We start from the raw sequence: 26,746 nt of genomic DNA, 5'->3' as shown, positions 1-26,746 counted from the left end.
TCTGAATTGCTGTGCTCTGAAGTTATTTGTGAGTGAGTGGCTGCTTAATACTGGAGGACAATAAAGCAGGGTAAGGAATGGAGAGCACAATAGTTGATTTCGGCTGGGGACATCTTATATAGAGTAGTCATGAATTTTTCTTGGAGATTTGACAAGCAATGTAGATGGAATTTGGGAGTGTAACTTATAAAGATGGTATTGTAAGTAGACAAAGCTGCAGGTGAAAAGACCCTGAGGCAGGAATGAATTTGATATGTTCTTGGGACATCAACAAGAGTAGTGTGGCCAGTCCTGGGTCATTAATGCAGAGAGTGATAGGAAATGAGACTGGATTGGGGAAGATCTAATAGGCTGTTTCAGAGTGTTAAGATTTTATGTGAAGTAGGAACCACTGGAGTATAGTAGGCATGGATGTGACATCATCTGATTTACGTTAGTTTTTTGTTGATGCTACAGAATAAGAATGGAGGCAGGAAGAATGAATTCAGAAGGCTATTTTAGAATCCTAGTGGTGAAAATGTTGAGAAATGGTTTAATCTGGGGCATATTTTGAAGGTAGTATATTTTGATGGGTTGAGCAGCTGGGTTGGATTTAGGGTATAAAGGAAATTGGCACTTTGGGAAGGTTGGAAGAGGAAGGAGTGTAAGTGTGATGCAATCACGAGCTCTAGTTTGAACTTGGTAAAGTCAAGGTGATTGCCAGACAAAGTGGATATGCGAAGTCCTGAATATAAAAAATGTAAAACTGATTCTTTTACTGAGCCATAGGAGAAGAAAAGTGAGCTGGCAAGAGAGCATAGAGAGGAGAGGGCTGAGGACTAAGCCTTGGGAATTCCCACAATGGAAGGTTGAGGAGAGGGGGAAGGGACCAAAGGAACTAAGGAGAAGCTGCAGGAAGTAGAAGGAAAACAAGGAAAGCTGGTAAAGGACATACTCTAAAGGGTGAGCACCAGATGTTGCCAGAAACTGGTGTAAGATTGGGAATAGAGTTGACCGACTGCCAGAGCACCTCATGATACCTGTGCTTGTGTTTTCCTCATAACAAAAAACAACTCCATCTTGACAAAGTAGTAAATAAGGTTAGTCTGGACATTGTTTTTCTAGGTGAGTATAGATGGGACCTTGATTTCCCTAGATCCTTTTTTTTTTCTGGTTTATTTATTTTTATGAGAAAGAAGATGAGATTTACAGAAAAGGACAGAAAGACCTTCCATGCCCTGGTTCATTCCCCAAATAGCCAAAATGACAGAAGCTGAGTGGGACCAAAGCCAGAAGCTTCTTCTGAGTCTCACATGTGGGTGCAGGGTCCCGAGGCTTTGGGCCATCCTCCACTGCTTTTCTAGGCCACATCTAGATCCTTTTGATTTCAGTACTGTTGTGTTAGATCATCTTGTGATTTTTCTCTTTGTTTTTTGCTTGTTCTTGGGCTTAGCATCCACCTCTCAGTAGTGCTCACTTGGAGAATATCAGTGGTTTGACCTGTTGAAATTCTGCTCTCCCACAACTTAGCCAAAAGTTATTCAGTCATGTTTTTGCCTGCAGGCGGAACTTAAAACACCAAACCCCAGATATTCATTCATTAGTTTTCTGTGAAAGAAATGGTCTTCCTTCCCACCAATATTGACTTAACTACATTAGGGTAGAAATAGGATCAATCACATTGGCAATGGTGTGATACTTCCTTCACAGGTCTCTGCTGTTTCTGCCAATCCAATCCTTGATTGGTGGGAAAATGCTATAGCTGCACCTGATTTAGTTTAATCAAGAATGCAGTCCAGTCTGTAAAAGAAAGAGGCTAATAACAGCAGTTGGAAGGATTTTGGTACTGACTTGTATAATTTAGAGTCTTTCCTAGAGAAGTTTCCTTCTTCATTCATAGATTTGGCTAACTTAATGCATTAAATACATTGATTATCATTTAGGAACAAATTTAGGCACTCTTCACTGTTAATTTTGAATGTCTTAAGCTAACACTTACTGTGATATGACATGACTTGGTAAATTACTTAAGATAATAAATTATTTCCCATGTCTTGAAAGTATGCACATGTGTGTGTAGATTAACTGAGAAGAGAATTCAGTCTTATGATGTACAGTGTATAGTGATCTTTATTGTTTCAATTTTTACCAACTACTGTTCTTAGTCATGCACTTAGCATTCTGTTTTATGTGGACATCTCCTACCTTACCATTTTCCAAAAAGCACATATCTTTCTTCTATTGAAGACATTTGGTTCATTTTTACTGAAATTCTTCTGTTAATTTATACCTAGATTGTCAGACTCTGAAGATGACAAGGAAGATAGCATCTGGGATCCCCAAAAGAAAGTCCGCAGGATCTGTAAAAAGCCCATTTCTAAGGAACCCAAGAAACCCAAGGAACCCAAGAAACCCAAGGAACCCAAAGAACCCAAGGAACCCAAAGAACCCAAACCAAAGAGAGTGCCTCGGGCAAAGAAGAACACATCCAAAGATGTGGCTGTCAAGGAGGAGCTGGTAGGTGTAGTTGTATAAAGGGGAATGCTGGACCATCTTGACTGTTGACATTGGTGTTTTCTGCCTTTGTGTAGGTTGTTCTAACAATTTTCTGCTTATTGTTTGCTTACTCTGGGGCTTCTACTTCCGAAGGGAACTCGCTTTGAGAATGGCTTCATCAGTGGCTTCACTGATGCTGTGTCCTAGAATTATGCTTCTCCTTTGCCAAGAAGGCATCCAGTCAGGTTTTTACTGTTAGGAAGAACTTAAAGTAGGACAGCTACATAAACAGCAGAACATGCCAGATGGTGGTATACCCTGCAGTGGGTATACTATTTACAGTCCCATCCACTGTGTTTTGTCTGCTTCACATTTTTCCTAGGAAGTAGTTCGTGTCTGGCAGTAGTGGTAATGATGTGAGTATTTGCAACTGTTCTGAGTGCTTATTGTTAGGCAACATGATCAACTTTTCACTTGCATTATCTTCCTTAATCCTTCCAAAGACTATTGAGTAATTGCTGTTATTCTTTTAGATGAGGTTTCTAGACAAAATATGATGACTTGTTCATGGTACACAGATAATAAATAATAGAACTGAGTTTTTAAGACAAGAATGAGATTTTGTCAGCATTTCAGGAACCAATATATTTCTCATGGGTGTTTTTGTATCTGTAATCTCACAAGAATGATGTCTGCTATCAGAGTACTCCTTCAAAAATTAATGCTGTGAAGTAATTATCACAAGAACTTTGAAATTTTTTGTAGCTAGCAGTTTTTCTCCTTGTAGGCTGAACTAAGTAGTGATTACTTAGTAATCAGGAATTTGATGAGTATGGAATCATGAAATTCAGTCATTCACTCATTTGGATTGAAAATGCTCACTGTGGTTTAGCCACTGTATTTCTGCTAATGACAGTTGAATTTTCTTTCCTTATAATGTTTATTATTTTTGAAAGGCAAAGATGGAGAAAGGGTAGAAGAAAGTGTGGAAGAGAGAGAGCTCTTCCACCTGCAGCTTTGTAACCCCAAGTGGTTACAAAGGCTGGGGCTTGGTCGGGATGAAGCCAGGAGCTTAGAATCCTGTCTGATCTACCACAAGGGTGCAGGGCCCAGGTGCTTAGGTTGTCTTCCACTGCTCTTGCAGGCGCATTAGGTGGAGTGGGATCAGAAGTGGAGCAGTGTCCATGTGGGATGCCGGTAGAACAGTTTAATCATGCTATCCTCTCAAAGCCATGCATTGCCCTTCTACCCTCCTCTTGTCATGTCTGACTCCTGACAAGGTTTCAACTGTTCTGAAACATTATATGCATGTAACGTAGGGTATGTAAGTGAGTATAAAACACAGCATAATTTTGTGGCGATTCTTCCAAGTCTTTGTGTATATGATTAACTTGTTCCTTATTCCAAGGTGATTGGTTCTTATTTCCTAATTCTCTTATGTTCTCCCTGTGGTTTCACAGAATACTTCTGTGGCTATTGCTGATGTTAATTTAGAAAACAGAAAAAATAAATTGGATACTGCCCGGACTCTCAAAACAGCAAAGATGAAGCAGAATTCAGCTCAGAGGACTAAGAAGTTGAAAGTTGAAGAAAGCAACAAAGCCAGTGACTTGGAGGGTGTTACTAACAGGACAGAGACCCCATCCACAAGCACCGTATGGGAAGGTACCTGCAAAAAGGAGGAGAATGAAGAAGACTTTACATTTGGCCAGTCCCCTTTAAAGAAAATGAAGACTGAAACATGTCCTCAGGGGCAGCCTGTCAAGTTCCCAGCAAATGCCAATAGTATCAAAGAGGAGGTGGACATGAACTGGGACATAGTACAGGTGTGTGCCGCCTTTCGGGCCAGGGACTTGGTTTGATTACCTTTTGGCTAGCGTAGGAGTTCTGCTGGCTAAGGTGAGATCTTAGGCTGTGACGTAAGCCTAGGTAAGTCTTTGAGAACGTGTTTCAGTGACCATACCCTGTGTCGATAGAGTACATCAACAAATTGAACCCTCAAAGGTACCTTTTTAAGTTTTGGCAAATGAGTAGGTTATTGGCCATTTGTACATCTGTGTAACCCTTAGTATAATAGAACATATGCTGAAAAAGATCTAACAATTTTTCAAAGGAAAATTCTATAAGAATTCCAGCTCCTTTGGCTGTCCTGACACATGTGGAGACCATTTCAGCCTTCCCTGTGGCTTCAGCCTGTCAGGGAGGGTGGGGTGACCTCCTTCCCTCTGGGTCCTGTGGTGAGTCTGCTGTGTCCTCCTTTTCTTGCTCTAAATTGTTGCTGCAGAAACTGGGGCCTCTTCTGGATGCTAATGCTGCTCCTCAATCTGTGACTGCTTATATGTGTTACCTTTCTTTAGGACTGTCTTTGTGCCTAATCTACCTTTTCCATTACCTATTTATTTAAGAATGTCACTGGAGATTTTTTTAAGAGTTATTTTATTTTTACTGGAAAATCAGATATACAGACAGGAGAAGAGACAGAAAGATCTCCCATCCGTCGGCTGATTCATTCCCCAAGTGGCCGCAATGGCCGGAGCTGTGCCAATTTGAAGCCAAAAGCCAGGAGCCTCTTCTGAGTCTCCTACATAGTTGCAGGGTCCCAAGGCTTTGGGCCATCTTCGACTGCTTTCCCAGGCACAAGCAGGGAGCTGGATGTGAAGCAGGGGCCACTGGGACACAAACTGGTGCCTATATTGGATTCTGGCCCATGCCTTGCGAGGACTTCAGCTGCTAGGCTACCGTGCTAGGCTATCAGTGGTGATTTTTTATATCTGTATATTTAATTTATGTGATAGGCAATGTTACAGAGGGATGGGGAATGATAGATATCTTCCAATCATTGACTCGTTTCTTGAATGTGCACAGTGGCTGGGGCTGGGCCAGGACAGGGCCTGGTTTGAGATGCTTTGTCTAGGTCTCCCATATGGTTGCTGGATCATCTTCTCCTGCTTTCCCAGGTGTATTATCATGGAGCTGGGTAGGTGATGGAACAGGACCTAAACTAGCCTGCACCAGTGTGTTTTATTCATGATTTTACTTCTCTCTAACTCACTAAAGCAAACAATGTTGCCTTTCATTTTTGCTTCTGAATTAAGTTTAAATAGTCCAGGAAAGGCTACTGGAGAAACAGTATAATTGGGCTTCTTTAATTGCCTTCTTAGGATTCCTTTATTATTATTTTTATCTGCTAGTGGTTCTTGGATCACCTATTTCAGATTCAACTTGAAGGTTTTGTTTTGTTTTAAATAATGTAGAGTCCTTAATCTTAAGCTAGACATCTGAGGCAAGGGACATGTCCCACCTCTGTCGCTTTGCTAGTGCTAACGCTTTTTAGCTATTTTCCCAACAGCCATAGATCTACCTCTGGTAGCTGATAATTGTGCAAGAGAAAGGGAAACAGGTTTAAGCGAGTCTTGGATCTCTGATCGTGGTTCAGTCAGGAGTTACTTATAGTTCAGTCAGGATTTGCTTTATGACACTTTGCTATACACCTCATCCCTATCTTTGTCACAGAGAAAGGTGAACATAGACCTCCGTTAGCCTTTTGTCTCTAGGTTATAAGCAATAGAAACTTACTTCTAGTGATCTTAAGCAGAAGAGTTTATTATCACATTCCTGGACCTTTCAGAGGACAAAAAGAGACAGACTTTGATCTGGTTTTCAAAAGACTTGCCTCAGGAATTGGAAAATTGTGAGTACTCACAGAAGGTACTTCAAGTTTTCTCTTTCTCCCTGGGAGTCTTAGGATCATTTATTTCTGCTTTGAGTTATTGGATATGGTATTTTCTTTTTTTTTTTAAGATTTATTTTTATTATTATTTTTTTATTGGAAAGGTAGATATACAGAGAGGAGAGACAGAGAGGAAGATCTTCCGTCCGATGATTCACTCCTCAAGTGAGCGCAACGGCCGATACTATGCCGGTCCGAAGCCAGGAGCCTCTTCCAGGTCTCCCACGCGGGTGCAGGGTCCCAAAGCTTTGGGCTGTCCTCGACTGCTTTCCCAGGCCACAGGCAGGGAGCTGGAAGGGAAGCGGGGCTGCCGGGATTAGAACCGGCACCCATATGGGATCCCAGGCGTGCAAGGTGAGGACCTTAACCACTTGCGCCACTGCGCCGGGCCCGGATATGGTATTTTCTTAGTAGATTTCTCTGCTTGTTTCTAGAGAAGGGAAAATGATAGCTCCACATTTTATTTGCCACTGGTTTCATTCTTTGCATGAACTGACCTCTTCATTGTGCATTTTAATTCCAAAGTTCAGGAAGAGAGACACATTCCACAGAACTTGGACAGGTATCTTTTGAGCTGCTGCGTGGAGCGCAGAGGCCTCATTGTATTGTAGCGATGGGATTACCAAGACTGCATCTGTATATATGTGTAGGTGTGGTAGTGGCGGTGGTGGGATTTTGAGAGAGGAGGAAGTTTGTGGCTCATCTGACAGTGGCTACTTATAGGTCCAACTTCAGAATGTAAATTCATAAATATCTGAATCAGGATTACTGTCACTTAAAGATTTATATAGCTTTTGGTTTTTACCATTGCCATTGTACCTTACAGCATTTGTTTACAGATAATTGACAGGGGATAATACCTGCCATTTATTCAAAGATGGCTCATGACTTGACTGTACCAAGCACTCACTGTTGCATATTTTTATTCATTATCATGATGTAGTATTAGGAGTAATTGAAACTCCAAAACTTGTTTTTAGCTAAGGTTAGAATAGAATGCACTTTTCTTTGTATGGTAAGAACTAAAGAGATACCATCTTTTTTTAAAAGATGAATTTTTATTTGAAAAGCAGACTTACAAAGAGAAGGAGTGCCAGAGAGAGATCTCCCACCTGTTGGTTCACTCCTGAAATGGCTGCAACAACTGGAGCTGAACCTGTCTGAAATAAGGAGCTTCTTCCATGTCTCCCATGTGGGTGCAGGGGCCCAAGGACTGAGCCATTCTCTGCTGCTTTCCCGAACCACAAGCAGGGAGCTGGATTAGAAATGGAGCAGCAGAGACATGAACCCACAGGGATGCTTGCACAGCATGTAGAGGCTTAGTTTACAATGTCACGGCACTGGACCCGTGAGAAACCATGTTAAAGATAAAAATTACTGAGAATTGACTCAAGGTATGTTTACTGTAAAGCTATAACTAAACCTCATTTCAGAGTTTTGAGAGAAGAAAGCTTGTCTGAAGTGAGTTCTGTACAGATAGTAAAGTAGCAGCCAAGGAAAACCTTTTGGAAAATGGTTTTTGGAGAGAGAGAGAGAGACAGAGAGACAGAGAGACAGAGAGACAGAGAGACACAGGTGCTCAGGCAGCAGGATGTAAGTGGCAGAAGCTCCATTAAGGAGCCAACAGCAGGGCTTTGCATTTGTTTTGTTCTGGGCGTAACAGATGGAAAATATGCTTGTGTGTCCTTTCAACTTCATACAGCCTGTTTCCTCTTTATGAGCAGTTACTCGAGGCAGGTGGAAGCCTGTTCCCTGGATCTGGGTGCTCGCAACCCACAAGCTGGGTGAAGTGATTGCTCCAGCTCCCACCTGTGCTCAGTATTCTCATGGCAGCTTCTCCAGGTCACTTAGAGAAATTGCCTGGGAATCTGTTCTGTTTGGGTTCTTTTCATGTAACCAGATACAATCACCGTTTCCTAACGTTAGCTTCATTTTGTAGACAATTCTTGTAGTATGTATGAATTGTGTTTCCTAATTTTTATAACCCCTTAAAGAGGAGACACTAATTTTTTTTTTAAGCAAGTGACCAGGTGAGGGATATGAGGAGAGAGAGGCAGACAGATTGCTCTTATCTGCTGTTACATTCTGCCTGCAATAGTTGGGGTTGGGCTGCGAGCTAGAAACTAAATCCAGATCTACAGGTGACAAGAAGAACCCAGTTATTCTGATCATCACTGGTGTCTCCCAAGGTTTGAATTGGTGAGAAGCTAGAATTTGGAGCTTGGAATTCAACCCAGGAATTCCTGTATGAGTGTCTAAACTGCTAGGCAAATGCCCACTCTCAGGAGACACTTTGAAGAATATATGTATATGTGATTTGCTTTATGTATTTGAAAAGCAGGATTAGAGAGTATTCTGTCTGATTGTTCATTTCTCAGATGGCTGCAATGGCTGTAGTTGGGCTAGGGAAACTGAAACTCCTTCTTGGTCTTCTCCATAGGTGATGGGACCCAGATACTTGGGCCATCTTCTGCTGCTTTTCCCAGGGACATTAGTAGGTTGCTAGATTGAAATTAAAGCAATGAGAATTTGAAAGTGCCTGCATATGGAATGCCAGTGTAACAGGACAGTGGCTTACCCCCAGCCTGCCACCAATCATGGCTCCATGATTGAGAAGTAAGCTTTGAGAAAAGTAAGCTTTTCTAAAGTTGTGGTTGCTATTGTACACTGTTTATTTTGAGGTTGGTGGGTGTACGGAAGTGAAACAACCATGTATAATTTCTTAATTTCATTTGCAAATGGAAACCTTTTTATTAGCCATCTCCCTTTGTTTTGAAAGATGATATATAGAAGTATATAGGTGAAGAAGATCATGGGTGACAAAGATAGGGGAAGAAGTAAGTGAAAAGGTGGTAAGTGTCTTGGAAATGAGCATCTTTCTCAAATCCTGCATTTAAATGTGGTTCCATTTGTTGGGTTTAACCTGTTTGTCCTAGGAAAGACTAAGTAAAATAAATTATAACAGCTTTTTTTTTTTTTTTTACTACAGTATAGCTGATAGTATGAATTGAAAAAGTTGTTTTAAGTTTAGCATGCTTGTACATAGAGAAAATTGTGCTTGAATGTGTAACTAAGAAATATTGCAAAGTGTAAGCATGAGTGTATAGGCTGGCAGTTACATTAGCCGTGGTCTCAGTGGAGTATATGAGCTGCATTCCTAGCTCTGGCTCCTGACTATAGCTTCCTGTCAGTACAGATCCTGGAAGGCAGTGGTGGTGACTCAGATAATTGGTTCCTTGCCACCTTGTGTAAGGCCAGGATTGTGTTCTCAGCTCCAGGCCTCAGACTTGACCCAGTCGTAGGCATTGCAGGTATTTAGGGGAGTGATCCCTCAGATTGAAGCTTGCATGGTCTTTTTCTCAAAGAAAAAAAAAATCGTGCAACTAGCTTCCAAATCAAAAATCAACATTACCAACCCCTCTGAATTTCCCATGACACTTTTTCCAAATCCCCCTTGACTCCTATTATTGCTTGTGATTTTTCATGGCATAAACTAAATTTTCCTTCTGCAATCTTTAAGTTTTTTGATGTGACAAAACAAGTGCTATAATAAAATGATTAGGTAAAGCTAAACTGAATAGCAGGAATCACCAGCTTTACTGTAGGCAAGTATGTGTAGGTTTGGAAGAGATTTTGAAGAGCAAGTCCTCTGAGTTGTACTCACTGGATTCATTTTCTTTAGCTGTTCCTTTAAAATTCAGATTAAGGCTAAAGGTTATTTGTTGCTACTTGAGGAAATGTGAGTATGTCTTATGACATTTGGAAGATGGCACTTAGTTGGGAGGGGGTTGACAGGCAGAGAGCTCTACTGTTCTGCAGTAGAGCTTAGGAGGAGGAGTGAAGCTGTTTGATTAATTTGTGTTTTTGCCTGAAAAATCATCTTGCTTTGTACATGTATTGTTTTCAAAGATTTATTTGAAATAAAAGAGAGGAACAGGGAGAGAGAAGTAGGAAGGAAAGGAGGGAGGGATGGGAAGAGAGGGAGATAAAAGAGAGAGGTAGGAAAGGAGGGGAAAATAGAGAATTTCCAGGATTTACTCTCCAGATGCCTACAACAACTTGTATAGGGCCAGGCAGAAGCCAGGGGCCAGAACGCCATCTGGACTTCCCGTGTGGGTGGCAGGAAGGCAGATACTTGGGTCATTGTGTTTGTCTGCTGCCTCTCAGGTGCATCAGCAGGAAGCTGGATCATAAGTACAAGTGCAGAGTGACAGAGTCTTGAAGCAGGCACTTGGGTAGGGCAATGTGGCCATCCCATGCAGCAGTTTATTTTTAAACCTCTTTTTAAAAAATTCTGTTTTATTTATTTAAAAATCAGAGCTGCAGATAGAGAGAGAACTTCCATCTGGGATTCATTCCCCAGGTAGCTGCAAAGGCCAGGACAAAGCTAGAAGGCAAGAGTTTTATCTGAGTCTCCCACATGGGTGCAGGAATCCGAATATCTGGGCCATGTCTCACTGCTTTTACCAGGCCATTAGCAGGGATCTGGATCAGAAGTGGAGAAGCTAGGAAATGAACCTGCAGCTATACACGGTGCTGTTCACAGGTGGCAGCTTTACCCATGGTGCAACAGTGCTGACCCCTAGCTGAAACTCTACAGAATTCGCCATCTGGCCCCTTTACCTTTTCATTTCTTACCTGATCTTTACACTCCTTGTACAGTTTAGCATGACTGAATGTTGGTCTTTTAAAACTGCAATTGTTTCTGGTCTCTGACTTTTGATATCCCATTCTCTTCCTGGAATTCCTGCCCATTCCCCACACTACCCCCAAACCACCCTTATTTAAATATCTGGACATACCTATGTTTTCGTATCACTGTAGTGTTAGGTGTTCTAACTTGTCCTATGCTCTTGAAACATTGCATATCAACTCCATGAGAGTTCATGTCACACACACTGTTGTTTACTTCTGTGTCTTAGCTTGTTAACTCCGTTAGAAGACATACTTGATTTTATACATTTTGGTTATCCCTGCCCTTGTATACATATTGGCGTGGAGCATGAGCTAAAACAGTTGTTTGACTAAAGCAATGTAGTAGATATACGGTGATTTGGAGGCCCCAAAGTGATGACTGCCTACAGGTAGTTTTGTTTGTCCTAACATATGGAACAAATTTGGAGGAGCAAATTTACATAGGTATCAATGGGTGCTGTCTGTGTCTGTACTGTTCAGAAGATGATCTGGAGTCTTAGCTGTCTTAGGTTCTCTCTACCAGTAGCTGTGATAGTTTAGGGCAGTAGGAGCCCTGGGGTAGCTCGGATAGTCTTATAGCTCCAACATGAAGAGTGCTTCGGTCATTTCCACTTCTCATCTCCTTTCAGAGTTTTGTCAGCTCCCTAGAGATCTTCCTCTTCTCCGAAAGCGTAGTCAGTGCCTGGCATGTGCTGCTTTATTTGTACTATACTTGTATTTGTTTTATCTTCCCTTGTGGATTACTAACTCCTGGAGGGCAGTGACAAATCAGGGCCAAGCTTGAATGGGGACTTTAAAACTCTAATAAAGTTGTTGGACTTTTATTACTAGGTAGATTACAGTTACTGGAGCTACATTCAAAACCAGAAAAGAAAAAAAAATGGGCTTTCTTGCACTGAGTTTTAGAAAAGTAAACAGCAATAATGCAGAGAGGTTGAGTGAGTGGCGGAGAGAGCAACAACCAGAAGCCCTACCTTATGGTCAGATGAAAGATATTAGTGGAAAGGGCATTTGAGGGGAAAGAACATTTCAGAAGTTCTGTTTGCCTCCTTAGTAATAGACCAGATGGATGTGATAGAGAACTTGCAGTGATGCTGAGGCTGTTGATTAGAAAGCTGTTGGTTACAATAAGGTAAAACCCGTCTCAAAATAGTTTACGCAATAAAGATTTATTGATTTTGGAACAGGAAAGTTTAGATCAGTGCACTGAAACATAAAGCAGTCCCTCTACTGTTTTCTTAGCACCATCTTTCTCTTAATAGGAAAAAAAAAAAAACGGTGTAGCTTTAGCTTTAAGTTTCTGGCTCTGTAAATTATATTTCTCCAGAGGAAGATGTCATAATCATACTCAGATCTACTATTCCAGCCCCAGTCCTGAACTTTATGCTGCTTTTGCTAATCTACTTGGTCAGGGCAGCGTCATATTTTGGCTGTGTATGTTTTGTGTGTGTGTGTGTGTGTGTGTGTGTGTGTGTGTGTGTGTGTGTGTTAACATTTATTTTATTTATTTGACAAGCAGAATGACAGAGGAAGGAAGAGAAAGAGGAAATGGCTTTTGATCCATTGGTTCACTTCCCAAATGGCTGTAACTGTCAATGCCAGTAGCCTGCATCTCCCATCTGGGACTGTGGGGGTCTAAGCAGTTGGGCCTTCTGCTGCTTTCCTGCACATTACCAGGAAGTTGTATCTGAAGTGAAGAAGCTGGGACTTGAACTGGCGCTCATATGGCATGCTGACATTTCAGGCTGTATTCTAACTTGCTGTGCCACAGTACCAGCACAACTGGTTGTTGAACCAGATGTTATGGAACTGGAGTTACATGAAGTACTGTCAAGTGACACATACCTAGTGGGCTAGTATCATAATATTGGAGGAGGTAACCACAGTACTTCCTCAAAGACTGTAGTAGATGGTGATGATGACAATGACTGGGCTACAAGTCAGAAAAAGGTGCCAGTTTGAGAGAGGAAATACTAATGGGTTGGATTTTGTGGAGGTCAGAGAGGATAACAAGGAGTGCTTCTGCAGGAGAGCAACCTCTGACAAGAGGTCGCTGGTCACTGAGGGAAGGCACTGAGGCAGCCTGCTAATCCTGCAGAGATCATGTGGAGCTGGGGAGGAAGGCTGCTCTCTTTTGGGTCAAGGTAAGGAGTTCAGAGTCCAGATATAAGGAGGGGATTAGCACCATCTTCTGTCTAGTCAAATGAGATTGTCCAGTAAACATCTTGCAGAGAATATTCTTACTGCTTTATGAAATTGGACTGCGTGGGATTGGAATGGATGCAGGGAGAGCAGTTGGCCTTAGTTCCCTCAGTTGAGGCTGGAGCTGTAATGGACTGTGGGGTGGCCGGAATGAAGGACAGTGACAGCCCTTCTTGCATAGAGCAGGCTGTTGTGCCTTCCCTTGGAAGTGGAATAAACACCTTCCCATGTACTTGAGCCAACACCGGGAGCTACCAGTTCCTAGCTCTTTGCCTCCCAGTTTAAGAGATGAAAGGCTGTATTGTTGCTTCAGTGAAAATTTTTCTTACTGAGCACTGTTGGATTTGAATGATGCAGTTATTCTGATTGGATTGGATTGCATTAGTAAATTCCGCATTGTCGATGTGTGTTTCATATAGGATTAAAAAAACCATAGCAAGCAGCTTTTAGGAGATTGGAGAACATTATTAGATAAATATTTTTAAGGTATGCATTAAAATCTAGATATTTAGTTTTTAGTATTTAAACTCACTGAATGTATTTTGCAGGTTTTAGCTGAGAGAACTAATAATGAAGTTTGGGTTTGTGCCAACATCATCCGTCTCTTTAATGATGATAACACAATTCCCTTCATCATACGTTACCGGAAAGAGCTCATTAATGACCTTGATGCTGATTCCTTAAGAGAAATTCAACAAACCCTTAAGGAGCTTCGGTAAGAAACCTGGGAGGGGATGAGGCCAGTGGGAGGAGAAAAGCTGAACCAGTAAGAAACGGGGAGAATATGAATTTACAGTATGTTTTGATAGTTCCAAGCTTTTGTTCCAAGCTTTTTTTTTTTTTCCCAAGCTTTTTGTTTTTTGTTTTTTGCATATCCTTCTGGCACAGAATCAACTCCATTTGACTTACTTTGAGGTGTTTGGAGTCCCTCTGCTGGTGTGTTTATGTATAACTTGGAGCATTTTTTCAGCAGTAAGGTGGTTTGCAAGGAGAGTGAGTGCCTCTGAGGTGGACTCTTTTCTTCACTCACAAAAATGATGGAGCAGAGTGTCAGGGTTGTGATTGCCAGCAGGAAACTCAGAAAAATACATTGTAGTCTAAATAATCAAAGCTGCCATAAGGCTGTGTTATTAATGTCCCTAAATGATTTCTTAGTAGAGTGGAATATGATAGAAAATATGTATAATTCTTTTTTTTATTCTTTTAGAAGTTAATGATAATTTAATGTTAGGTTATAAGCTTTATATGGTTTTTAGAATGGAATGTACTTATGAAAAATTATGCCTCTGGCATAATGTTAGAACTGAAAAGTATATGTAGAAAAACCATAAAATTGACCATATTACTCAGTAGAATCTGTTAATACCATGTTCACAGTTTACACATTAGCCACAGGCATACCACAGGCCCTGTGTTGTTGATGTGTATGTTCTACAAGTCTACAACAGGGATCTGATAAAAATTGAACATAATCCTATCATCAAGCCATTCTAAAATTCTAAGAAGGGTTATTTTTACAGTAAGCATGATAAACTTTCTGTAATTTTTGGGAGATTTGTGATGTTCTAACTTTTCTATCCAGTTTGTTAAAGTTCTGTTGCATCCAAGAGAACAAATTAGTGATAAGAGCAAGGTTGTGTTTCACTGAGAGACCGAATCTGTTCGCCAACCTGGAATTACAAATGACCTGCTAACCAAATGATCTCAGATGCCAATCTTCCAGGGCCAGACTATTTAAATCAAGCATTGGTAAATAAGAACTGGAGATTTCAAATCCTGATAAGAGAAGCAATCCTAGTTTGCCTCCACTATACTACTTACATGTAGGGCCAGTTATAGTCTTTTTCTAAAATGAAGCTGGTTATTTAGATTTTGTGCAAAAAAATTATTTGGAAAGCTAGCAGTTTGCATATTACAAAGGGAGCTGCGTATTTGGGTGGAGACAGTGTAATGAAGAAAGTTGAGAGTTTTGGGACTTGAAATTGGGGAAGATATCACAAGGAAGAATGGTTTACTTAGGTATTTTAGGTGTTCTGAAAATTGTTATGGTTGACAAACAGAAGCTTTATGTTTTAAATTTTTATTATGCTTTTTGTAAAAAAAGTTTCATGGCAAAAGAGGTTTTTTTTTTTTTTTTTTTTTTTAATTGTAAAGGCAGATTTACAGAAAGAAGGAGACACAGAAAGAACTGTCTGCTGGTTCACTCCCCAAGTGGCTGCAACAGCTGCAGCTGAGCTGATCCAAAGCCAGGAGCCAGGAGCTTCTTCTGGATCTCCCACGTGGGTGCAGGGCCCCAAGGCTTTGGGCCGTCCTCTACTGCCCTCCCAGGCCATAAGCAGGGAGCTGAATGGAAAGTGGAGCAGCCAGGGCATGAACCAGCACCCATATGGGATTCTGGTGGCTGCAAGGCAAGGATTTAGCTACTACACCATTGTCCTGGGCCCTGCAAAAGAGTTTTAATCCTTGTATTTCTATTAAGGAATACATTGAATATTAGTAGGGAAATATTCCTTGGAGTAAGAGGCGATATTGACTGGGACTTAGAAGATCTTTTCCCCAATGGAATTTTTATTTATTTATTTATTTTTTTGCTAAGAAGATATGATCTCTACATTGGTGTGGTTATGTGAGGAATAGTATATTTCTTCTTTTTTTTTTCAAAGATTTATTTATTTATTGGAAAGGCAGATATACACAGAGGAGGAGAGACAGAGAGAAAGATCTTCCGTCCGATGATTCACTCCCCAAGTGAGCGCAACAGCTGATGCTATGCTGATCCAAAGCCAGGATCCAGGAACTTCTTCTGGGTATCCCACGCGGGTGCAGGGTCCCAAAGCTTTGGGCCGTCCTGGACTGCTTTCCCAGGCCACAGGCAGGGAGCTGGATGGGAAGCAGAGCTGCTGGGATTAGAACTGGCGCCCATATGGGATCCCGGCGGGTTCAAGGCAAGGACTTTAGCTGCTAGGCCACGCCGCCGGGCCCTTCTTTTTTTTTTTTTTTTGAAGATTTATTTTTATTGGAAAGTCAGATATACAGAGAGGAGGAGAGACAGAGAGAAAGACCTTCCGTCCAATGATTCACTTCCCAAGTGAGCGCAACGGCTGGAGCTGAGCCAATCTGAGGCAAGGAGCCAGGAGCTCTTCCAGCTCTCCTAAGTGGGTGCAGGGTCCCAAAGATTTGGCCTGTCCTTAACTGCTGTCCCATGCCACAAGCAGGGAGCTGGATAGGAAGTGGAGCTGCCAAGATTAGAACCGGTGGATCTAATGGGATGGGATATGGGATCCTGGGCGTTCATATGTACTTATGAAAAATTATGCCTCTGGCATAATGTTAGAACTGAAAAGTATATGTAGAAAAACCATAAAATTGACCATATTACTCAGTAGAATCTGTTAATACCATGTGGATATTGGAAAGTCAGATATACAGAGAGGAGGAGAGACAGATGGGATCCTGGGCATTCAAGGCGAGGACTTTAGCCACTAGGCCACAGTGCCGGGCCCAGGATATTTCTTCTTATGGGTCACTGTTAAAAAGTGAATTAAAGAGGATGATCTGATTAATAAGGAAAGTTTCTTGCATTTTTCTTTAAAGGGTCTTTTTTCTTATATGTAGGACAATAGGATCTTGGGCTTTTGTCAGAATGGCCATGGTAGACTTTAGCCCTTGAAAACAGCCTTGGACTAATAGGACTATGGAAGACATCTCGGTTGTAATCTAAGAACTATATGTTCTTCCTTTTAATTGATAATCTTTTTTTTTAATTAAATATGTTTAATTTTCTTTTTCATCACTCATTTTTAGTAATTCGTATTATCATCTATAACTTTGCCCGTCCTTTCAGCAGATACCATGATTAGGCCATTTCTGTAAATAATGACATGAAGAAACAGGACATATTAAATGCATAAATGGTTTTATAGATTCACAGTGTAAAGGGTAAAATGGGGCAACTACCACACCTGCCCCTCCCCGTGTCCAATCTATATATTGATCTGTGTGCACTGATTGCTGGAGTTTACTTTCTTACAGGGAATTCTAGTACTTTGTAGTGGACAATAGGATCTGGAGACCAACCATAGGAGCTGGATGTGCCCATATTGAGCATTGGTACTTTGGTAACAATGAACAGCATCTAGTATCTGTAACTGTGTGAAAGTCTTATTTGCTGATTCCAGGATTGGGGCAGGGAAGGTAAAAGATGATCCCAGGGGCCTGGCTCTGATGGCTCAGTGGCTAAATCCTTCCCTTGCAAGTGCTGGCATGCCGTATGGGTACCAGTTTGTGTCGTGGCTGCTCCAGTTCCCGTTCAGTTCCCTGCTTGTGAACTGGGACCAATGCCTTGGGACCTTGCACCTATGTGGAAGACCTGGAAGAAGCTCCTGGCTTCTGGCTTTGGTCAGCTCATCTCCAGCTTTTAAGGCCACTTGGGGGGAGAACCAGCGGATGAAAGATATTTCTGTGTCTCCTTTTTTTCTGTAAATTTGCCTTTCCAAGGAAGATAAATAAATCTTTAAAAAAAAAAAAAAGATCCCAGAATGTCTTAGGCTATGAGAATGAGAAAGTGTTCAGAGAACAATAAGGATGTGTTAGAATTGCATAGGAAGTAGATGAGAGAGTTCGGAGAAATTTTGAGCTTTTTGAGCATTAAAATAAGTGATAGCAATGGATTTTGACCATTAGATTAAGTAAGAAACCACGAGTCTGTAATGAAATATGTAAACCAGTGAGTAAATTGGAAGTTTAATGTGAAAGTTTAAAATATTTGGAAGTTTAAGACAATTACACAGTCTGAAAGTACCTCTACACAACGTACTTCGTAATTACATAGGGAATATGTGTGGATTATAAAGAATGCCTGTATTGTGAAGAAACAGAGATACTGCTTTAATTAAATGACCAAAATTAATGGGTCAACTAAAAATTACTTGTAAGCTAATAGTGATACAGTGAGAAAAACACAGCATCGCCTGTGTGATAGTTTTGCCCAAAATATACCCTATGGATTTTGGTTTGAGGAAAGGTCACAGGAATGTGCACAGTGGGACATCCCACAAACTAACTGGCTATGGCATTTCAAAGTTTCTAGATCTTGAAAATCAAGGAGAGGCTATAATTCTGTTTGAGGTGGAAGGAAACTGTGGATGCAACGAAACCACGAGCTACCTAGGATTCTGAACTGACACTATTAACAACAATATTATTGGGACTATTGATGAAACTTAAAAAAGGTCTGAGGATCAGATGGTAGTGTTACATCAGCATTATTTATCTGGTACTGTTGGCTACATTGATGCTATTTAGCAAAGTCTTGTTTATGGGAGAGGCACTTTAAATTATTGGTAGGTAATTATTCTCAATGAAAGGACAAAATAAACATTCTTTTTATTTGCAACTTCTCTGTAAGTTTGAGATAACTTCAAAAAGACAGCCTTGACAAGTAGATCTTGGATGTTACAACAGTGTTTATTTTCAGGTCCGTTGCCAAGAAGGTTCATAGTACAATCCAGAAAATTAAGAAGGAGGGAAAGATGTCTGAATCTTTGTTAAATGCTTTGCTGAACTGTAAAACTTTTGAAGAACTGGAACATGTGGTAAGGAGCTTGGTTGGTCATATAATCCCTGAAACTGTTAGGATTTGAATCTTTTTTTTTTTTTTCCTAGAGATTGATTTGTTTTTATTTGAAAGTCAGATACATAGAGAAGAGGAGAGACAGAGAAAGATCTTCTCTCTGCTGATTCACTGCCCAAATGGCTGCAATGGCCAGAGCTAAGTTGATCTGAAGCCAGGAGCCTGGCTCCTCCTCTGGGTCTCCCACGTAGGTGCAGGGTCCTAAGGCTTTGGGTCGTCTTTGACTGCTTTTGCAGGCTACAAGCAGGGAGCTGGATGGGAAGGAGGACTAGTGGGATACGACCCGGTGCCCATATGGGATCCCGGGTGTTCAAGGCAAGGCAAGTACTTTAGCTGCTAGGCCACGCCACTGGGCCCTATGATTTTAATCTTTAAGGAGACTAAAATAAAAAAGTGAAAGTTATTAGTAGCTATTATGAGTTAATTCTACAGAATATTTATTTTTATTGAATGTCTTGTTCATGCAAGGCATTTGAAGCATTAGAGATGGGTAATTCGGAGTCTATGTCCTTGAGGCGTCCGCAGTGGAGTGAGGAAGGTGTACACAGAGGGAAAGGCAGAGCTGGCGACTCTGATGGGAGCATCTTCAGCCTGCAGTTGGTGTTTGAAAACCTGAGGCTGGAAAAACCCACTGAAGTGGAATTTGGTGGAACAAATAGGTCAGGAGCACCAGCTTTTGAAGGCTAGAAAAATCATAAGTATAGCAAAATTCTGGAGATGATTGTGTAATGGGACAGTAGGGAGGAGGGCTTTAGAAGGAGGTCATGATCAATAGTTACAAAGAGTAGGAAGATTCGTCAAGGGAAAAACTGTAAAAAAAAATATGCTTGGTAATAAATAGGGGTCATCACGGATTTCTGTATGACTAACAAACCTGCAGGTGAGGAGTGAGTGTGAATTAAAAAGAAGCACTGTGGGCCCTGCGTGGTAGCCTAGCACCTAAAGCTCTTGCCTTAAACGTGCTGGGATCCCCATATGGGCACTGGTTCTAATCCCGGTGGCTCTGCTTCCCATCTACCTCCCTGCTTGTGGCTTGGGATGGCCCCAAACCTTGGGACCTTGCACTCACCTGTGTGGGAGACCCGGAAGAGGCTCCTGGCTTCGGATTGGTTTAGCTCTGGTCGTTGCAGCCACTTGGTGAGTGAATTATTGGATGGAAGATTTTCCTCTCTGTCTCTCCTGCCCTCTGTGTATCTGACTTTGCAATTTTAAAAACAAAACTGAGTAAAGACAAAGTTGAATGAGCTTGATTGTGTTGAGGAAAAGATGCTGTGGTTCAGGCAGTTTTTAATTTGCATGAAAAAAAATGAATAGCTAATTAAGCACATCGAAAATAGTACTAAGATAAGACACATGCCATCTTTGTACTGTAAGTATTTATTTAGTATTAATTCATCTCTAAGGAAGGGAAGGGAGAAAATGGGTCTTTAGTGTTCTCAGCATGTTCTGCAGTCTTGTGTCCTAGTTTTAGCATTTTAAACATAGATTATGTGATATGTTTTCTGCCCCAATTTTTCTCTAGTCTGCCCCATATAAAACTGGGAGCAAAGGCACTAAAGCCCAGAGAGCAAAACAGTTGGGATTGGAAGGAGCGGCGAGGACACTGCTCGAGCGGCCAGGCGAGCTCAACCTGCTGTCTTACATTCAGCCCAACGTGAAAGGTACCAGCTTCACCCACGGAGATCAGACCCGTTTCTTCTTTTTGCTTACAGTCCAAAGACTTCTGTTTAAAGAACTAAGTAGGGACTGTGTAAAAGGACATGATAGCATTTGGGGAGTAATTCTAATAAAATAAATCCTGGCATGTCTAATGCTTAGTCATTTAGCTTTCCCGTTTTGATGAAATACCTTTCCTGGTCCTTTGCCCATTTTCCTACTGTACTGTCTGGCAAATATTACTCTCTCAGTGCATAACTTGTCTTCACTTTGTTTATGCTGTCTCCTGATAAATAGGCCCTCGTTTCATAATAATTTTTAATCTTTTCTTTTAAGTTAATTGCTTTTTTCTTTCTAAAGAAAAACCTGCATATCTCAAAGTTACAAAATTTCTTCCACAGTATTTTTAAAGCCTTTATTCTATTTTTAGCAGTTTGTTTCATTATGTAAGTCACAGCTTTCTTCCTTAAAAAGGATTTCAACAGTTCTGACAAGCATGAAGTATTAAGTGTAGCCTCACTCCCACCCTTCTACTCTCTAGCAATAAGTGTCTTTTTCTGAACATTTATTTCTTTGTGTATCTTCCTATTGTATGCATGCACTCGTGCATGAAGAATGAGAATGAGGAAGAGATATTGCTAAGTAAACCTGAGGACAGTGGCAGTTAATTCATGTGACTGTGCATTGGTTTCATTGTCCAAATAAACCTTAGTGGGAGAACTTTCTGGGCAATAGGAGCTTCTTCCAGGAGTTTTCGGTTAGGACTGGGAAGATGGATGCTCTAGTGAGCTCTGCTTTTTTTTAAAAAAAAGTGTTGATTTTTATATTTTAAAAATGTATATACATAAGGGTGGGCAGCATGATATTTTGATAAAAGCATACACAGTTAAATGTTTATTTGATCAGGTAATGCTGTATGTAATAATCGGGCAAATTAATGTGGCCTGTCATTTTACATACTTAATTTTAATTTTTTTTATAGTTAATAGTATATACAGTTACTACTCTGTGTGAATGTCCAATATACTATACAATATACTGCCTGTAGTCCTCATTATGTTTGTTGCAGCTCTAAAATTATTCAGGTTTGTACTTCAGTACATACTTATGTATAATGCTCAAGTGTGTGCCCCATAGCCTACATGTCCTCCTGGATCCCCTAACCCTGATTCTGGTTGCTTTTGACCTTCTGTTAATTTTGAAATAATCTGGGCTATAGCTGTCTGTAGGGGGCAGTCTCTGATAACAAAATCAACACAATGTACTAAACGGTAAGAATTATGTACCATACCTGTTTCTGTTCTAAATAATCCACCAAATGTGAATTTTTTTATAATTAAAAATATTGAGAATGTATCTATAAACTATAGATTAGTGTCTAATGAGGAATGATAATGAAAAGCGAGATAGGATTATTTGAATTTGGACATGGGTCAAAGAGTAAAATTCTGCTTTCCTTAATTTTTCATGTGTGTTAATAGTTGGACTTTCAGTGGTCACAGTGTTTATACCTTCATAGTAGCTGAGAATGTATAGCCAAGTATTAAGCTTAACCCTGGAAGGAAGTGTCTGTGCCCAGTCATGGTACAGTTCACACTTGACTGAAATGTTAGAGCTTTTAAAATGTTGTATGTGCATAGGTATAATGGTTGATTTTCTTTCCTTCTACTTCCCATCGTTTTTCGTGCAAAGGTCTCTTTAGTTCTCATGGATTCTGTGTTGTTCACAACCATCTCTCTTGGTTGTTGTCCATGGTGATCTGTGGGATACATGATAATGAGTGCTTGGTGATACCTCTGATCATTTGGATAGCTCAGGGCCCGGCACAGGCATTGTAGTATTAGCAGATACATCAGGACCTTACTTCCTTAAATGTTTTTTTCCTGTGCCCTGATCAAGTATGTAGGAGAGTTCATTATTCTTCCAAACCAGTTACAGCTTTTTTTCTTTTTTTTAAGGATTTATTAATTTTTAATGTAAAGTGAGATATACAGAGACAAGGAGAGACAGAGAGGAAGATCTTTCATTTAATGATTAACTCCCCAATTTGCCACAATGACCTGAATTGAGCCTATTTGAAGCCAGGAATCTCCTCTGGGTCTCCCACATGTGTGTAGGGTGCCAAGGTTTTGGATTGTCCTCAACAGCTTTCCCAGGCCACAGGCAGGAAGCTGGATGGGAAACAGGGCTGCCAGGATTAGTACCAGCACCCATATGGGGTCCTGGGCTGTGTATGGTAAGTACTTTAGCCATTAGGCTGCCGTACGGGGCCCAGTTACAGCTTTTTAAAGTTAGTTTAGAATGTTTCCCACTCTGTCTGGTCATTCTCTGTGATAAACACATAGTCTTGATCACCTTCAATCCTATTGTTGTGTTTTCTTTTTTTTTTTTTTTTTTTTTTTTTTTTTAATAATCTTAGTTTATTAGGGTACAAAGGGTCACGGGCTACAGGGTGAAAGTGGGTAATATCATTGTTTCCACACTAATATAATCATTTTGCCCTGTATCTAGGGTTAGGGGAGTAACAAAGGGGAAAGCCCCACCCTACCTCCCACTCATCCCCGATCCCCAACATGAGGCACGCTCCAAGGGTCCTGCTCATACAGTTTTGATAGTTCATCAGTTCTGGATTGCTGCCAATCTCTCCGTCCCAACCGTAATGAAACCTATTCAGAGTCTACTGGCTGACAGTCTCTTGATGGTTGGGGTTCCAAGATCAGCAGTTCAGTTGGAGAAATATCCAAAGAAACTTCATCTGAGTTGATCCCAGATCTGATTCTTGAGTGAGTTTGCTAGTACAGACTCCAACACTGTTCGTCACACCAACCAGCTTATGCATATGCTGGTCGTTGCGATTGCTGGGTCCGTTCGGCTTCCAGCCCTGTCTTCCTTGTGAACCAATGGGTGTTGTAGTCCAGCTCGATTCTACCCACTTCATACTCGGTCTTCATGCAAACCAGTTGGAGCTACAGCCTAGTTGGGGCGACTCCCCAAAACCCCTACCAGTTCTGCCCCCTACCCTGGTTTCCATGCTTGCCAGTATGCACTGCAGGCTTGTCCAGTCTGTCCCACATCCCAATTAGCTCTCGCACACGTCAATGGACATTGAAGCCTGGTTCAACCCAACCAACCTATTATCCAGCCCATACACCCACTGGCAGGTGCCTTTCTGTCAAGCCACCCCTGCTCCTAGCCTGGGTTTCATGCTGTCCAGTGAGGGTGGTAACCCTGAGGGAGGTGCCCACTATTTCCCTACTAGGTCACACCCACTCCCAGAGTATGCCGTCTCCAGGTAGTTTTGGCATTTGACTTGTCAGAATTGGCTCCTAGTACCAGCCTCTGCCAGTTAACGCTGTGGCTAAGCCCAAACACCCCTCAACCCACTCTAATTTTAACTTGCACCAGTCAGAACAGTCAGCTCACCGTGAGGCCCATAGGTGCTATAGCCCTGCCTAGTCTGAACTGCCCCCATCCGTATTCACTTTCCAATGGAAGTAGTTATCCAGCAGGGGTGCCCACGTTCTAAATCAGATACTTCAGTTTTTTTCTCAGTGGAAGACATTCCCTCATTGTCACAGATTAACCAGAATTTAATCTGAATCGGAAATCTACACTGTGCCACAAAATGGACATGTTCTAGGTGATTCTGAATATCTTTCTGTTGCGTGCAAGGGGGTAGTAGCTAGTGTTGTATTAAGTGTAAGAAGAGCTAGCCTAAGTGCTGATGAAGTGAAAAGTAATGTTGGCTTTTCCACCTGTGTTGTGCGTCTGGAGCTTTGGAGAGTCTGCTCTCAGAAAGGTTTCATTATAAGGAAAAGGATGTGATTTACTGCCTCTGTGCACCTTGTTTGCTCTGTATTTCATTGAGATGCTAAAATTTTGGAACTCTTGTTATCCTTGGCTGTATTAAGCCACAAAGAACAGGTCTCTTTGATGAAGGAAGGAGGTTTTTCAAAACACACAAGACTTTGTTTCTAACCCTTTTTCACCCTGGTTGGACTGCAAAAGGGAGTATGATATTTGATTGAACTTCTCAAATGACTCTGTTCATGTCTACCTCCCACTGAGCACCACTGCTTTAAAGGTAGCTCAGAGCTCCTTCTGAGGAGTAGTGCTTTAAAGTTTAATGAGTATCAGAAGCGTGCCATATAGAAATTTATAGGTAACAAGTACCCAGTATGATTTTATTTTTGGATCCTTAGATTATATGAAACATTTCTCTAGAGCCCTAGCACACTTTTAGTTACATAAGGTACATTGATTATTTTAGGTTTCAAATTGTTTTCCATAGTGTCATGGAGGATTTCAAAGGCCTTTTATTACAGCAAAGACTGTAATTCCTTCTGTTATCTGCTTCTATTAGTTTTTCACATGGTAGGTTTAATCCTCGCTACTGATTTTCATTCTTGCCATTGAATTTTGTGTAGTGTTGCTGTGTGGTGCTTTGGGGCTTCAAAACTTAGCTCACACAGTTCTTACCAGGAGACTTCTTTAGGGAGATATTTTACACAGGATGAATGTTTATTAAATGCTGACTATGTGCCACAGCCATTTTAAAACCCATATATGTGGCCCTGCCACAGTAGCCTAGTGGTTAAAGTCCTTACCTTGTGTGCCTGGCATCTCATATGGGCCAGTTTGTGTCCTGGCTGCCTTACTTCCCATCCAGCTCCCTGCTTGTGCCCTGGGAAATCAATGGAGGATGACTGAAATTCTGGGGACCCTGTACCCACATGGAAGACTCGGAGAAGGCTCCTGGCTCCTGGCTTCGGATCAGTGAAGTGAACAGCGGACGGAAGATCTTTCTGTCTGTTTCTCCTTCTTTATATATATATCTGTTTTCTAATAAAAATACATAAATCTTTAAAAAATGAATCCATGTATGCAACTGTCAGGTAATTTTTAAATTTTCTTAAAATGTGGATACAATTCCTATGAATTTGAGTGACCAAGTTTCATTTTTAAAATTAGAAAATAAGTAATTTTAAAAGAGTAATACATTTACTTTGGTAATTAACATTAATGTTACCTTTTTTCTTTACTAATTATGCTTCAGTAAATTTATTTTCTGGTTCTCTTTAGCTTTTGTACCTATTGTCCATTAAGATTATACTCACAGAAAAACGTACAGTGCTTAACTTAAGCTTTAATTAAAGAAATTAAGCTTTAATGTAAAAAGTAAAAACAAAAAAAACACAGCTTTGATGCAAAAAGATTAAAGGAATGAAGAAGCTACGCAAATAAATCTCATTGTGTAAGTTAGTGTCACAGGGGGCATGATGTTCAAAACTCTTTACTGTAAATTAGCAAAGCAAAGCATCAGTAGGGGACTTAGTGTATCATTTATAGACAGATTAACTGTGAAAATGAACAAGTGTATGATTGTTTATGAGATTTGAAAAATTTAAATAGTTACTATTTGGAGTATTTGAAAATTGTTTTGTAAAGGAAAGTTTTTGTTAATAGGTGAGAGAGTGTGCTTGGTGATATAATTCTATTCTCCATATTTCGTATAACATACTTGGTTGTTGCAGCTACTTCATGAATGAGGTAGTGGCATTATCTGATTTTTATAGGGAAATGAGGTACAAAGAATTCAAAAGCGTACAGGATCCCACAATTGATAAATGGTAGAGCCAGGGTTAGGCCAGGGAGCTGGTTCTGGAGCTGCATTGTTCGCACTAGGCCATATAACATGTGAAGTGTCTCTAGTATTGCTTTGGAAACATGCTTTTTGTTATAAGCTAGTCACTGCTACAATATCTTTCTTCAGTTTTTTCCCCCTTAGGATTTTATTTTGACTGGAATTAATTTAGTGTGATTTCATTATAAACATTAAGATTAATCTTAGCACTTTTTGTGTTTGTTCTTCCTCTTACCCTTCTAAAGGGCTTTCAATGCTGCAGGATGTTGAAACAGGAGTGCAGCATATTTTAGCAGACATGATTGCAAAAGACAAAGACACACTTGACTTCATTCGGAAATTGTGAGTAACTCTTTCATGGAGTTCTCTGCTTTGTGGACTCGTGCTGTTAAGAGTCACATGGCTAATGCTAATGCCAGTGTTCGCAAAAACCTTTTCTTTTTGGCTTTTTAAAGTATCAGAACTTTTTGTTCAAACAGCAGAACCCTAATATATAATACAGATAAAAGTAGTTTTAATTGAATTCTGGGCAGGGAGCCTGAAACTCTGCCTACTCATCCTCTTTATACTGAGACACTCAATGATGGGTTCTAAAGAACAGTTTAAAAACCACTGCCTTGCACAGTATTTACCAGGCAGAGATTCATGTTTACGGTACACTTTGTTTTATAGTGAGCTTCGTATTAAGCATATTCATTTTGAGGTATGTGCT

General features: G+C 40.7%; 1 protein-coding gene across 2 annotated transcripts in view; it reads left to right on the top strand.

The window, feature by feature from the left end:
* Window positions 1–26,746, top strand: part of SRBD1 (S1 RNA binding domain 1) — a 179,665-nt gene that overhangs the window by 6,365 nt on the left and 146,554 nt on the right. For both annotated transcript variants that reach the window (XM_040993200.1, XM_040993201.1), the window contains exons 3-8: window positions 2,274–2,496; window positions 3,936–4,301; window positions 13,651–13,817; window positions 18,579–18,696; window positions 20,257–20,395; window positions 26,280–26,376. In XM_040993200.1, the coding sequence (XP_040849134.1) occupies window positions 2,274–2,496; window positions 3,936–4,301; window positions 13,651–13,817; window positions 18,579–18,696; window positions 20,257–20,395; window positions 26,280–26,376 (1,110 nt within the window). The remainder of the gene's footprint in view (window positions 1–2,273; window positions 2,497–3,935; window positions 4,302–13,650; window positions 13,818–18,578; window positions 18,697–20,256; window positions 20,396–26,279; window positions 26,377–26,746) is intronic.

This window comes from Ochotona curzoniae, unplaced genomic scaffold, assembly GCF_017591425.1.
Source record: "Ochotona curzoniae isolate NIBS_2020 unplaced genomic scaffold, NIBS_Ocur_1.0 contig_883, whole genome shotgun sequence".
Lineage (NCBI taxonomy): Eukaryota > Metazoa > Chordata > Mammalia > Lagomorpha > Ochotonidae > Ochotona > Ochotona curzoniae.
This window is presented reverse-complemented; position numbering and strand designations above follow the sequence as displayed.